At 36.9% G+C, this 14140-nt stretch overlaps 1 protein-coding gene across 1 annotated transcript; it reads left to right on the top strand.

The window, feature by feature from the left end:
- The first annotated feature begins 3141 nt into the window (after nt 1–3141).
- On the top strand, nt 3142–13602 carry LOC119561793 (28S ribosomal protein S5, mitochondrial). Its single transcript, XM_037875278.1, has 2 exons — nt 3142–3362; nt 12414–13602. The coding sequence occupies exons 1-2, from the start codon at nt 3221–3223 to the stop codon at nt 13493–13495; spliced, it is 1224 nt and encodes a 407-aa protein (XP_037731206.1). The 5' UTR covers nt 3142–3220; the 3' UTR covers nt 13496–13602.
- The last annotated feature ends 538 nt before the right edge of the window (nt 13603–14140 follow it).

The following is a 14140-nucleotide window of genomic DNA, read 5'->3' as shown; positions in this document are numbered from 1 at the left end:
AACTTAGTTGCGTTTTTGAATATTGAAATAAAAACAAAAATGAAATTGAAATCCAGTTTTATGTATTTCTTGGGAAAGCTTACAGATATTTGATTTTTGAAAGCATCTAGGTGCATTCCTGGGTACACGTTACATGTGCATTTAAAAAGTGTGCGTCCAGAATGTGTCTAGTTTGTTGCATCTGGGTGCATTCCTGGGTACAGTTCACAGGTGCATTAAAAAAGAGTGCGTCCAGAATGTGTTTAGTTTTTTGCATCTAGGTGCATTCAAAATATATGCATCTACATGCATGCAACGGGTGCATTCTTTTTTGTCCCGCACCCGTGTAAAAGGAACCCTTCAGTACCAAAAAAAAAGTTTCACTTGTGAATCACCTTGGGAATCACGTGGGACATGTCCTCTTGCACAAGTGAAGAACAAGTGACGCTCCATAAAGAAAATTGTATGGGATGTCCGCACTTTCACAAGTGAAAATTCAAATGAAAATTTTTCGAACTCCCTCGGGATTTCACTTGTTCCCTATACTCATTTTTCGTATGGCCTGTCACGTGCCGGTTTTCACTTCTGAAAATATAGAATTTTTAATTCATACAATTTTAATTACATTTTAATTTTTTTTAATTAAATCGTATTATTCAGATTTTTTTGTTTTGTTAGTTTGTTTTTCACGTTCGTCGTGGCCTTTCTCAAACATTTGTCCGGGTCTTCGGAGTCCTTGGCCAACGCTTCTAAAAAAATGTATGGGCATATGTTTAAAAAATGCGTCTTACTTGTTTATTTGTATATTTACCTTTTAGAGCTGTGTATAAACCCTTTGCGGGATTTTTTTTGGCACAAAAAATTTCATCATCCACTTTCGGCTAACGGAACCCATTGAATACCTTCAAAATTTACGTACTTTAAACTAAGATCAATGCAAAACATCTTAAACTTAATGTAGCACTTACCTGATTATATTATATAAACTTAATTAAACGATTAAAGTAACTCTGCTGCGCAAAATTAAAATGGATGCCTTTCAATCACTCAAACAGAATGCATTAAGTCATCTTCTCACCCCTTTACTTGATATCTTTTGTTTTCTCTTCGCTGTTGGCGCGTGCCACTGCACCTATACCCTTTCTAACACGAACAATATCCGACTATAAATTTTTACTTCTTGAGTAAAAAATACAATATGAATTTTTTAAAAATGTTAATACTAAAATGTTTTAAATATTTAAGTCAATTTTAACGGACTAAATTTCTGTAAATAAACTACAAAATTATATTGTAATAAAAATGTATAATAAGTAAACATAACATTATAAGTAAATTCAATTTACTTAATTTTACTATAATCAAATAATTTACTTTTATAAGACAATATTAGTTTTTGTTTTCGATATACAATAATGTTCCTAAAATATTAGGACATTCACATGTCGCTGCTCCACGAAAATGTATCCGCCGAAATAATAGTCGCTAGCCGAACATAACGGAGAGACGCAAAAAAAATAACGAACCGGCCGAAATTTGTCTCTGAGAGCGCCGAGTGCAGGCAGATTAAAAGACAAAGAAAGAGAGGGAACTTCTGAATATCTGCCTCTCTTTGTTGCTCTATTGTTTTCGTAGGCAGTCTTCTACGCTGCGCCGACTTCTCTGCTGACGTCAACAGCGGCACAGCGTTTTAAACACAAAAAAAAAACAAAAGAGCTTTTTGCCTTGAGCCATGTCACCGCGTCCCTACTGAAGAACTGAAGGGAATACACAGACTCATCACTTTAGGCACAGGTTTTTGGTGCCATTTCATAATGAAAGAACGGGTGCTGGAATGCAGTCATGTACGACTGGGATATCATATGAAAGAACGGGTGCTGGAATGCAGTCACTTACGACTGGGAAAATTAACATATAAACACGCAAAGGAAAGAAAGGATTGGATTTTTTATCAGACATTTAATATATTTAAATTTTTGTGATGTAAAGTTATTATATATTGGACTAAACAAATTTAATTAAATTAAATTTTCGTAATATCCAAATAAGAAAATTTACAAAAGGGAATTTGTTTAGTCCATTGTATAATAATTTTACGTCACAAATATGAAATTTAAATAATGAAATAACGGTTCCCCAAAAGTAGCTCCACCAATGTATCCACCTATTGTTGTAGACTATCGATAGGATCTCTCCCATAATCAACTCAAACTGCAACAAAATGTATTAGTTTTTGAGAATTAAAAAAAATGGTAGGAAAACCTTAAGTTACCGTAGCATTTTGTATACGCAACTGCTGTGCGCGTCAACTTTTTTCGGATAACATTTGGCAAGCTGTTCTGACTTTACACGGAATGACACGGTGGAAAGAGGCTATTAATGGGTGGTGGGGACGGGAGTCACACCTTATACCCTCTGAACACAGCCGCTTAAAGTTGCCACGTCGATTTCTTGTTCATATATAGCCCTTGCACACGGCCTCTTAAAATTGCAACTGAAAAGAAGCAATAAACTGCTGATTGGCATAAACAAATCGTAACCGAAGGAAGAGGACCTAAATATTTTGTTGTTCCGACTATAAAGGAAAATAATGGAAAAATGTGGAACATTTTGAACACTAGCATGAAAAATCTTTACAGCGCCAAATGATTTCATCATTGCTATAAATATAAGTATCAAGGGACTATTTTGGGTCAACGGTAACGCCACGATAAATTCTACAAATTAGAACGGCTTTTCCCCTGTTAAGTATTTATAACACCTTCCTCACAAACGATTCTTTGACCATTTGACCAATTTCGGGATACAGATACGTCTTAAAATTGATTTTTCCTTAGATTGCTTAACGCATAATGCTCTGGTGAACCTATGAGTTGTAAAAATGTATATATATTTTGTCAATTAAGCTTTTTCTCGTATTAAATTTTGCCTGTCTCACAAGTGCAATAGAAAAAAGTTTTTCACAATTGGGTCTTATGCAGTTAATGGGATAAAAAAAGGTTTTTACTTATTTTAAGCCATATTAAAAGTTGTTGTCGGAATACCCTATTACTAAAAATTCTCAAATGTTTCGCATGACTCGTGCTTGTGGGATTTGTGTATAACATCGCACTAAGTTTATTGTATATATGTTCCTTCTTTTACTGTTCCGCATTCGAGACTATTATTTGTCGCGCTAGCTTCTTTTAGTTAGGCCCGTTTATATTCTACCATTGCGAGTTCTATAACTATATTGGGCAAAATGAATCGGGCATCAATCGTGCAAGTTTTTTTTCCAGCTTTCAGATCGAAAATGTTAAATTGTGGTCTAAACTCGATATTTTCTAAACAAAGTGTTATACCAAATTACTTTGGCTTACGTAATATAAGTTTTTTTAACAAACGTAAGTAAAATACATGATAAACTTAATTACTGGCACAGCAAGGATTTTCAATATTAAGGCCCGATTTCTCGATATCCGGCTAAAAGTTCTCGGACAGGGAATAGCCGCTAAGTATTTTTCGGCTCGGTAAAAAGACAATTGAGTTAACAAAACCTAAGATGAAATTTTGGAATATCAAACATAACTAAACCTAAACAGCTCAAAAGAATCAAAGCAAGCAAACAAGAGAGAACGTTGTCAAATGCCCCGACTATCATACACTAGTTATAGGGCTAACCAGTTAAGCTTATTAGTTGCACAACCAAATAATAGGTCGAATAGCTTGCTTTGCAAGAGTGAAACATACACTTGTCAAAAAAGGTATGCGGACAAAGTTGTTCCGCAGCTTTGGGGTTAAAAAACCTTTAAAAAATCTTAAAAATTCCATTTCTCTTGTAACACTTAGTACATTTATTTATCTTTCATTTCATGTAACACTTAAGCATCTATCATTAACTCTTTTCAAAATACAGCAAAAAAAGTTAATATTCGGCCTGTTTTTTCTGTGTACACCCCCATTACACCAAATCTACTGCCGGCCCGTCTTTTTCTACGTTTCTGTGTCGGCGTGGCGCGGTGCGGCATGAGGAAAGCACACTCACGCGAAGTCGTCCGGGCGAATGTACTCGTTATAAGTGGTTTCTTAAAGGTGACAATGTCGGAAAAAATTTGTATGAAAAAAAGAAAAATATGGCTGAAATGGATGTTTCTAAACATTTTCAAAAAATCATAAAAAATATAAGCAAACTGATTTTTGAAAAATTCTTTTTGTAGTTTCTATTATTTTTGTTTGGAAAAACTTTTTGCATGAAAAAATTTAAGTTTTCAAGGCGAGGAAAAAAAGTTTAAAAAGTAGATTTTTATACAAATTCGTCCTTTTCAATAAGTACTGAATGGGTTATGAAATTTATTGTATAACTCAAACGGCATTAGTTAATTAGTTTTCTTACTTTATTTAAATGACTACAGTTTTTGAAATACTGAAAGCAATGGCATCTCTACATCTTATAATAAATAAATGCATGAATTTAATTTCACCCATTCAAGGTATCCCATTTTTTTTTAAGTTGAACTTAAGCTTTTTAACTTTATATTAACGATTGCCTTTTATGAAGTGCTTAAAGCAAAGAAGCCAGATGCACGGTCTGGCATCTCTATAACCTGAGAAAAAATAAATAAATGAATTCGGCTGTCAGTGGCGTTTCAACTACCGAATAGTTCGGGTTTAGTTTATACCCTTGCAGAGGGTATAATGATTTCAGTCAGAAGTTTGCAACGCAGTGAAGGAGACGTTTCCGACCCCATAAGGTATATATATTCTTGATCAGCACCACTAGACGGGTCAATCTAGCCATGTCCGTCTGTCCGTCCGTTTCTACGCAAACTAGTTTCTTAGTTTTAAAGCTATCGGGCTGAAACTTTCCCAAAAGTCTCATATCTTTTGCAGGTAGTATATACTATAACTATATCTTATAGCTTCCATAGGAATAATCGGAAAAACAAATTTTAAAAATAAATATCTCTGGGAATACCAGATTCGTGGGAAAGGATGTAACTGGCAGAAAGACGCGTTTCCGATCTAGCTATGTCCGTATGAACGCTGAGATCTCGAAAACTATAAGAGCTAGGCTATTGGAATTTGGCATGCAGATTCCTGAGCTTCCTGCGCAGCGCAAGTTTGCTTCAGCAGGGTGCCACGCCCACTCTAACCCCCACAAACCGCCCAAAACTGGCTCCTACAGTTTTAATGCTAGAATAAAAACCCAAAAAAGGTTTGCCCCCCACTTTGACGCCCAAAGACCGCCCGCAAACTTCAAAAAATCGTAAGTATGAACGCGGATATCTCGGAAACTATCAAGGATAGAGAATTGGGATTTCAGACTTAGATTCCGTAGCCTTGTACGCAGCGCAAGTTTGTTACGCGAATATGCCTGTGGCTAGATAAACAATATTAACTGAAATGTATTAGTCTCTTCAATACCTATCGAAAAAGTTTGCCACGCCCACTCTAACGCCCATAACGCTTAAATTAGTCTACCGCCCACATAACATAAATATTGAGATCATGGGTAGGTGCTTGCATATCTCCATTTCCCTTTGGTCCCTTTAGCTGAGTAACGGGTATCTGTTATTCGAGGTACTCGACTATAGCGTTCTTTCTTGTTCTTAGAATATATCCTCCTACGCTTGGAAATAATATTTTTTAATTAGTTCTGAATTTCGAATTTAATTTTATCAAAATCGGACGACTATATCATATCAAACAGAAACACCTCTTAACGAGGTAAAAAGTAGTGGCGAACGCGCCTTTAACAAAAATTTCTGATATCAACAATTGTGACGAAAAATGATATTACATTCGATAAAATAAATAAACTATATTACATTTATGATTTCGGCCCGCAGCAGTAATTTTTTATTTACCTACACTTAAAATTTTCTGTTGTAGCGTGCCGAATACATAAATTTAATATAGTTTATTTATTTTCGAATATAATATCATTTTTCGTCACAATTGTTGATATCAGAAATTTTTGTTAAAGGCGCGTTCGCCACTACTTTTTACCTCGTTAAGAGGTGTTTTTGTTTGATATCAGAAGTTTTTTCTTGCTCTAGAGCTTAAGTACCGGAGTCGTCGCCATATGGCTTGGCTATTGAAAAACCAAACACACTGATTCGACCCCTAATCTTAGCTGAACGCCACCTTAAATTAGGCACAACAAGTTTTATCGCTTCAATTACCTATTTTAATAGCACAAGTTTGGAATCTCAAGGGCGTATAGTTTCAGATTCCAAGGGAAATCTGTCGTTTCTTACATTTCCCGCCGAACTAGCGGGTTTTTCCAAAGTGGTCGAACAAATAGATCAAATTTCCTATTTCGATTAGCTTCATGCAAGTAAAGGACCCTAAAACCATAACAGATTTTCCGTTTGAAAAAATCTAATAAGAATATTTTTCATCAAATTGGTTTTTTCTTGTATAAGTATGAAATATTTCGTATATATAGATATATATAGCAAGTTTCTGTAGCATTAGTTGTTTAGATACTATTTTTTTTTGATTTTCCGTTAAACTAGCGGGTTTTTCCAAAAGTAGAACAAACGTTTTCTATTTCAAGCTACTTTATACACCCATAGGGTTTCCAAACCCTAAAACTAAGATGGGATGCATACAAACCCACAAACAAAGGGACAAACATTTTCATTTTGGGAAGATGAAGAAAATCTTGCTTTTGGAATTACTTTTGAACGGGACATCGTATTTCAACAAATGAGGTGTCATTCGACGCGTATTCTCAGTAAGAATAAAACTAGCTAAACAGACGGGGGCTTTTATCCCCACCGTATCCAGCAGCTCCAATTTTCTATAGTTTTACCTTTACACTTTCACCGCATTTTCTTCCAAACAAATCTATATTTCGAAAGTCTTGGTATGCAATCTTCTTAGTTTTTGCGATACCTTTCGATTGGTGTATCACTCGTTACGATCGGACCATAATGGCAGATTTTCAATTCTGCGGCTATATATAGTAGTTGTCTTCGCACGCTCTATTGCACGCTTCGCCACTACGTGTACTGCCGTCCACACTGATATTTGCCACAGAAACGATCGAAAAATTGTTAGGAAATTAATATGAAACAAATCATAGTTTCGGTGTTTTTTGACATATTATCTTATACTATTGGGAATAGCATTTTGTGTATTTTATAAGAATTTCGAATTAAAATTAATAGCTATAACTGAAAGGGTATACAAACTTAGGCTTGCCGAAGCTAACTTCCTTTCATATTTTAATGTGAAACATATTAATACCCGTTACTCGTAGATAAAAAGGGTATACTAGATTCGTCCGAAAGCATGTAACAGGCAGAAGGAAGCGTTTCCGACCCCATAAAGTATATATATTCTTGATCAGGATCACTAGCCGAGTCGATCTAGCCATGTCCGTCTGTCCGTATGAACGCTGAGATCTCGGAAACTATAAGAGCTACAAAACTGGGATTAGGCATGCAGATTCCTGAGATTCCTGCGCAGCGCATGTTTGTTTCAGTAGAGTGCCACGCCCACTCTAACGCCCACAAACCGCCCAAAACTGTGGCTCCTACAGTTTTGATGCCAGAATAAAAATTTTAACTGAAATGTATTGTTCTCATCAATACCTATATATTGATAAAAAAAAAAGTTTGCCACGCCCACTTTTACGCCCACAAACTTCAAAAAATCGTAAATATGAACGTGGATATCTCGGAAACTATCAAGGGTAGAGAATTGGGATCTCAGATTTAGATTCCGTAGCCTTGTGCGCAGCGCAAGTTTGTTACGCGAATAACGCCCACAAACCGCCCAAGCCTGTGGCGCCAACAATTTTCATGCTAGATACAAAATTTTAACTGAACTGTATTGGTCTCGTCAATACCCAAAAAAAAAATTTGCCACGCCCACTCTAACGCCCGTAACGCTTAAATCTGTCTACCGCCGATAGGTGGCGCATTTCAATCTCGCTTTGCTGCTTGCATATCTCCATTTCCCTTTGGTCCCTTTAGCTGAGTAACGGGTATCTGATAGTCGAGGTACTCGACTAAAGCGTTCTTCCTTGTTTCTTAATTAAACCGTATTGGTTTTATCTCTACCGATTGACCTAAAAAAAATGGGCACGCCCACAAACCTCCCAAAATCGACCTATGTACGCAAACTAGTCTCTCAGTTTTAATGCTATCGCGAATAAACCTTCTCAAAAGTGTTATTTCTATTGCTCGTAGTAAATAAGTCGGATCGAGCCTGTTCGGACAACTATAACCTATAGCTTAGGAGTCATCAAATAACAAGAAAGGAAGCTAACTTCAGCAAGCCGTAGTTCCTCTACCCTTGCAGGTCGTTCACGGCTGTTCAGGCTTTTCGATTTTTAGAAAACTTTTAACTAGTTACAGAAACATTAATGTAATGTCCCATTTTAATTTACAACCGTATATGTTTACTGAAAATGAAATATAACGGTCTTAGTATTATTTTGACATTGATTATCGGATCGTCCACAACCATACGAGGCCATTAAAACTTCCTTCGAATGTATTCCAATTATTTGGCTATACCGCAGTAAGGGGAAGATGGCTGATCGTGAGCTGACTTGGTTACACCTTCTCTAAGTTTGACAGGAACCACAAGCTTCCAGAAGTCTTTAGAAGCCTCGGACGAGGTGCTAGAGAAATCAATCCAGTGATAAAGAAAACCATCTTTGACTTAAAAGTCCAAGAGATGAGACTGCATTAACTTTTTATTAAGTTAAGAAGAACTAGGGGACTGAAACAGAAAATAAACAAGTGAGAACGCGATAATCGAGAGGGTCAACTATCAGATACCCGTTACAAAGCTTTTATATCAAAAATGTATCAAAGTAATGTTAAAATGTAAGGTGACCGCTTTAAAATTGGAATATGCTTCGAAGATTCGCAAATCGCATTAGGCACACGGGATTCGCCGTACGAGAGTTAGTCGTAGACTAACGGGAAAACAGAAAGACTTAATTCGCTGTTACGTGCACAAATATTCGGTCCTTGTATTGCCTTCTAGTGCTTTTCATCTCTGGGTAAACGATCTTCCGTCTCTTTCATTTTCGCTGATGTGAATGGAGAGAGAGGTAATGCATAAAGCGAGAAGCGCCCTCTTGCGCCCTTACCATTGTTTTTCAGCAGTTTTAAGTTTATATTAACTTCGTATAAAGGTTATAGGAGAGATAGGGGGAAGACAAAAAGGACATATTGCTTAAGTTGTTAATTATTCAGTAGAGTAAGTTAACTGCATACGCTGCTCTCTCTTAGCGCCGGCAGTGCATTTCGCTTTACTGTACAGTTCAGCCTGCAACTATTTACAACAGTGGTCGGCACACACATACCATCACAAGTTTGCCTTGCATTTATGTGAGTGTAAAAACACGAAGCTGGCGCGCAGCGCTCTGAAGCCTGACGTTTCTCTGTTTTGCACTGAGAATCTTTGCCGCAGCAGCAAAAAAGCGCGCCGAAGCTGATAGAAAATAGACCCGAAGACCCATGCCGAAGTCATACGAACATCTACGTCTACACTTCCCTATGCGCTCACTAGATAGACCGCTGCCGACCCCTGATTTACAAACACACACATGCATAAACACATTTGTTATTGCCCTGCAAACATTTTCTATCGCGGAAGGCACTATTAAGTGACTTCTAGAAGATGAAAACGATCGTCCGCGATATCGCATTCGGATCGCGGAAGTGACTCCCGTCGGGAAGAAATGTGCCACTTCGGCGACCGCACTGTCCACAGACAAATCACGCAACGAAATGACTCGGGCGAAATATAACGGCGTGGGTCAAAAGGAAGACCCAAAAAATTTTTAGAAAAAAAGGGGTAACGGAAAATTACCGCGACCTCTTTTTATCGCGTGTTTTACCCACTACTATCGTCTTTCTATCGCGCAGAAGTGTCTCAGAAGTTACTTCATCGTGATCCCGACCCTTTTTGTTTTTGTAAAATCTGTACTATCGCCTTTCTATCGCGCAGAAGTGTCTCATAAGTTACTTCTTCACGATCCCGACCCTTTTTGTTTTTGTAAAATGTGTACTATCGCCTTTCTATCGCGCAGAAGTGTCTCAGAAGTTACTTCTTCGCGATCCCGACCCTTTTTGTTTTTGTAAAATGTGTACTATCGTCTTTCTATCGTCCAGAAGTGACTTAGAAGTGACTTCTACGCGATATATGTATATTTTGTTTTTGTAAAATGTGTTCTATCATGTTTCTATCGCGCAGAAGTTACTAAAAAGTGACTTCTGGACGACAGGCGATAGAAATGTCGCCCTTTTGCTTGCAGGGTGTCTGGCTCTGACGTCATTGCTTTTCTTCTTGGGTGGTTTGTGGACGTTAGTGTGGGCGTCGAAAACTTTTTTTATCTCAATCAATAGGTATTCCCGAGACCAATATATTTCAGTAAAAATTGTTTTTCTAGAATGCAGTGCAGGGCGGCTTGTGGGCGTTAGAGTGGGCGTGGTACAACAGCGTAACAAACAGAGCTAGAAATTTGAAATTAGGCATGCACGCCAACAAACCTCCAAGAAGACAAGCAATGACGCCAGAGCCAGACAATCCCAGTCGTCAGTTTGGGAACGTATTCCAAAAAAAAATAGTTCAAGGTCGTATCTTTTTTACTCAAAACAACACGCATGCAAATTTTGCAGGACAAATGTCGCGGTGCCATCTGGGTGTATTCCAATATAGTGCATCCAGGTTTATTTTGCTGTGAATGTAAAAAATCAAATGAAAACCAAAGGTTGCCGAACCGTTTTTTACGATCGTTGTTTTTCGGTACTGTTCTCTTGACAAACAAATAGTAAAGACAAAAAGAAACATGCAAGGAAGAGCGGTTTTTCTTATCTCTTGCATTTCTCTTCAGTTGCATTTATAATTCCGAAAAGCGAAGTTCGTGCCACGTGTTTTGAAAAAGTTTGTTGCTTTCTGCCACCAATTTTACATCAATATTTTCACAGGTAAGTAAAGTGTGGATAATTTAGTTCAATATGAACACAATAAAATAACATAATATACATATGTACCATTGTACATATGTACATTTAACATCCAAACCAAAAACAAATTAATTCAATAAAATAATAATTATTTGTGTGTAAATTCTACATACAACAGTTTAATTGTGCAAAAAACAATATATTGTATATTTGTAATATATATACACATGTATATAAATATATCAAATTCAATTTGCTTTATATCTTTCAGAATCGCAAAAAATGAATGGGAACACCAAGTACTGAACTGCGTAAATTATAGAAGTACATAAATAAGAAGGAAGCAGCAAAGCCCCGTACAGAAGGGGTGTGATTTCGATCAAAAATTAGTTGCGTTCTTGAATATTGAAATAAAAAAAAATATGAAATTTAAATCCAGTTTTATGTATTCCTTGGGAAATCTTACAGATATTTGATTTTTGAAAGCATCTAGGTGCATTCCTGGGTACACATTACAGGTGCATTTAAAAAGTGTGCGTTCAGAATGTGTCTATTTTGTTGCATCTGGGTGCATTCCTGGGTACAGTTCACAGGTGCATTAAAAAGAGTGCGTCCAGAATGTGATTAGTTTTTTGCATCTAGGTGCATTCAAAATACATGCATCTACATGCATGCAACGGGTGCATTCCTTTTTTGCCCCGCACCCGTGTAAAAGGAATGGACAGACATCACTTTTGGCACAGGTTTTTGGTGTCATTTCATAATGAAAGAAAGGGTGCTGGAATGCAGTCATTTACAACTGGGGAACTGCGCGGAAAGCTAAAAACGTTGCCGGCTCTCTGAGAGCCTTTTGTCTCCCCCTCTATCTCTCCAATAAACTCAATACCAATTCCGATTATCTAATTCCGATTAGGTTAATGTAAGCTTTAAATTGCTGAAAATCAATGAAAGGGGCGTGAGAGGGGATTTCTCGCTCTTTCACATAAGCGAACAAGAACAGCGAACAGTGTTGAAAAGCACTAGAAGGCAGTAAAAGGACAGGAAATTTGTGCACGTAACAGTGCTGTAAATCTTTCTGTTTTCCCATTAGTCTACGACTAACTCTCGTACGGCGAATCCCGTGTGCCTAATGCGATTTGCGACTCTTCGAAGCATATTCCAATTTTAAAGCGGTCATCTTTACATTTTAACTTTACTTTGATAAATTTTTGATCTAAAAGCTTTTTAACGGGTATATGATAGTTGACCCTCTCGATTATCGTGTTCTCACTTGTTTATTTTCTATTTAGCTTATGTGTTTAACTGTACCCGGCACTCGTCGAGTATATTATATTCGTCGGAGTATATAGCAGTTGGAAGAAAGCGCTTTCAACCTTATGGGGTGTGTATATTCCTTACCAGGACCACTAGCTGAGACAATATAGCCATGTCCGTCCGTTCAAATGAATGCTAAGATCTCGGAAACTTTTAAAGCTATTACTTCTTAAAATAAACATATGTTTCCTTTCTTTTTAGTTCCTGCTGAAGATATTTGGCGTGGAGTAACTGCGGTTAGTAATGCTGGAAAAAAAAGAGGACGTGGAAAAGGAAGTGGAAAGAAAGTAGCAAAGGATCTAAACAAAGGACAAACTATCGGCTTTGGAAAAAACAATCGTATATGGCCTGGATTGAATTCACCTATCATGCGTGGAAATGAACTCATTCACCAGCAGAAACTTGACGAAAACTTAGATAGAGAAACAGGAATATTGAAATTACGTGATTCAATGGGAAATTTTAGGTTGATAAAGTTAAATCCAATAGATCGAGGTTGGTCTGGAAGTAAAATGCCTGGAAGAAGTATTGGACAGCCTGATACTGTTGGCGAGGAAGAGTTTACATCGTTTGATACACGAGTTTTGGAAAACAAAATTGTATTTATTATGAAAGGAAATATGGGTAGGAAACGTAGATATTCTGTCTTATCGGTAACGGGAAATGGTAAGGGCTTAGCCGGATTTGCTACTGTTAAAGCGCCAGAAGCTCGAACGGCTCTTCGAAAGTCGAAAAATCGAGCAGGACAAAAACTAATCAATGTAAGCCTCTGTGAAAACAGGACTATTTATCATGATTTTCGTACAGATTTTGGCAAAACAAAAATTTATTGTTTTCAAAAGCCTCATGGATACGGCTTAGTGTGCCATCGGGCAATACAAACAATTTGTAAAGTTATAGGTATAAAAGATTTATATGCCAAAATTGAGGGTTCTACAAACCTACAGCATATTGTAAAAGCATTTTTTATTGGTCTAATGACACAAAGGTCATATCAAAATATTGCTAATGAAACAAATTTTAACATTGTTCAACAGCAAAATACAAGAAATGGACTCACTGAAGTAAAAGGAATTCCGTTTTTGAATTCAACTCAGGCGCAAAGTAATCAAGAAGTTGACTATATGCATTTTACATTAGGAAATAAAATAGTTTTAAAAAAAAATGGCGTTTTACCATTTTATGTCAATTCAAAAGGACACGATCTGCGTCGAGTTAAAGCAGAGCGATTTCGAAACCAACCAAAGGTTCGATTACACAAGTTAATACATTCATATGTTTAAATAAAAAAATATGTGTATGTTAATTTAAGTGTTTTATTTCTAGTTTCACAATTTTAAAAGGTTTCTAAATGTATGTATAAATCAAATATATATCGAATGAATACGAATCTATATTAAAGCCAGTTTTTAATGCTTTTTTTTTTTTTTAAACAGGTAAGATCGCTCGAGTGTCTCTACTATCAGATACCCGTTACTCAGCTAAAGGAACCAAAGGGTGATGGACATATGAAAGCAGCAAAGCGAGATTGAAATGCGCCACCTACCCGCGACCTCTGTACGACCTCTGTAGCGTTATGGGCGTTAGAGTGGGCCAGGCAACTTTTTAAGGTCAATTGATAGCTATTGACGTGATAAATACATTTCAGCTTAAAAATTTTTCTAGCAGGAAAATTGTGGGCTACACAGTTTTGGGCGGTTTGTGGGCGTGGCAAGCTTTTTTGTGTCAATCGATAGGTATTGACGGTACTAATAGATTTAAGATAACATTTTTTTTCTAGCGTAAAAATTGTGGGAGCCACAGGATTGACCGGTTTTTGGGCGGGGCATATTCGCGTAGCAAACTTGCGCTTCATACAAGGCTACGGAATCTAAATCTGAAATCCCAATTCTTTAATTTTGATAGATTCCGAGATATCCACGTTCATA

Source organism: Drosophila subpulchrella, unplaced genomic scaffold (genome assembly GCF_014743375.2).
Source record: "Drosophila subpulchrella strain 33 F10 #4 breed RU33 unplaced genomic scaffold, RU_Dsub_v1.1 Primary Assembly Seq37, whole genome shotgun sequence".
Lineage (NCBI taxonomy): Eukaryota > Metazoa > Arthropoda > Insecta > Diptera > Drosophilidae > Drosophila > Drosophila subpulchrella.
This window is presented reverse-complemented; position numbering and strand designations above follow the sequence as displayed.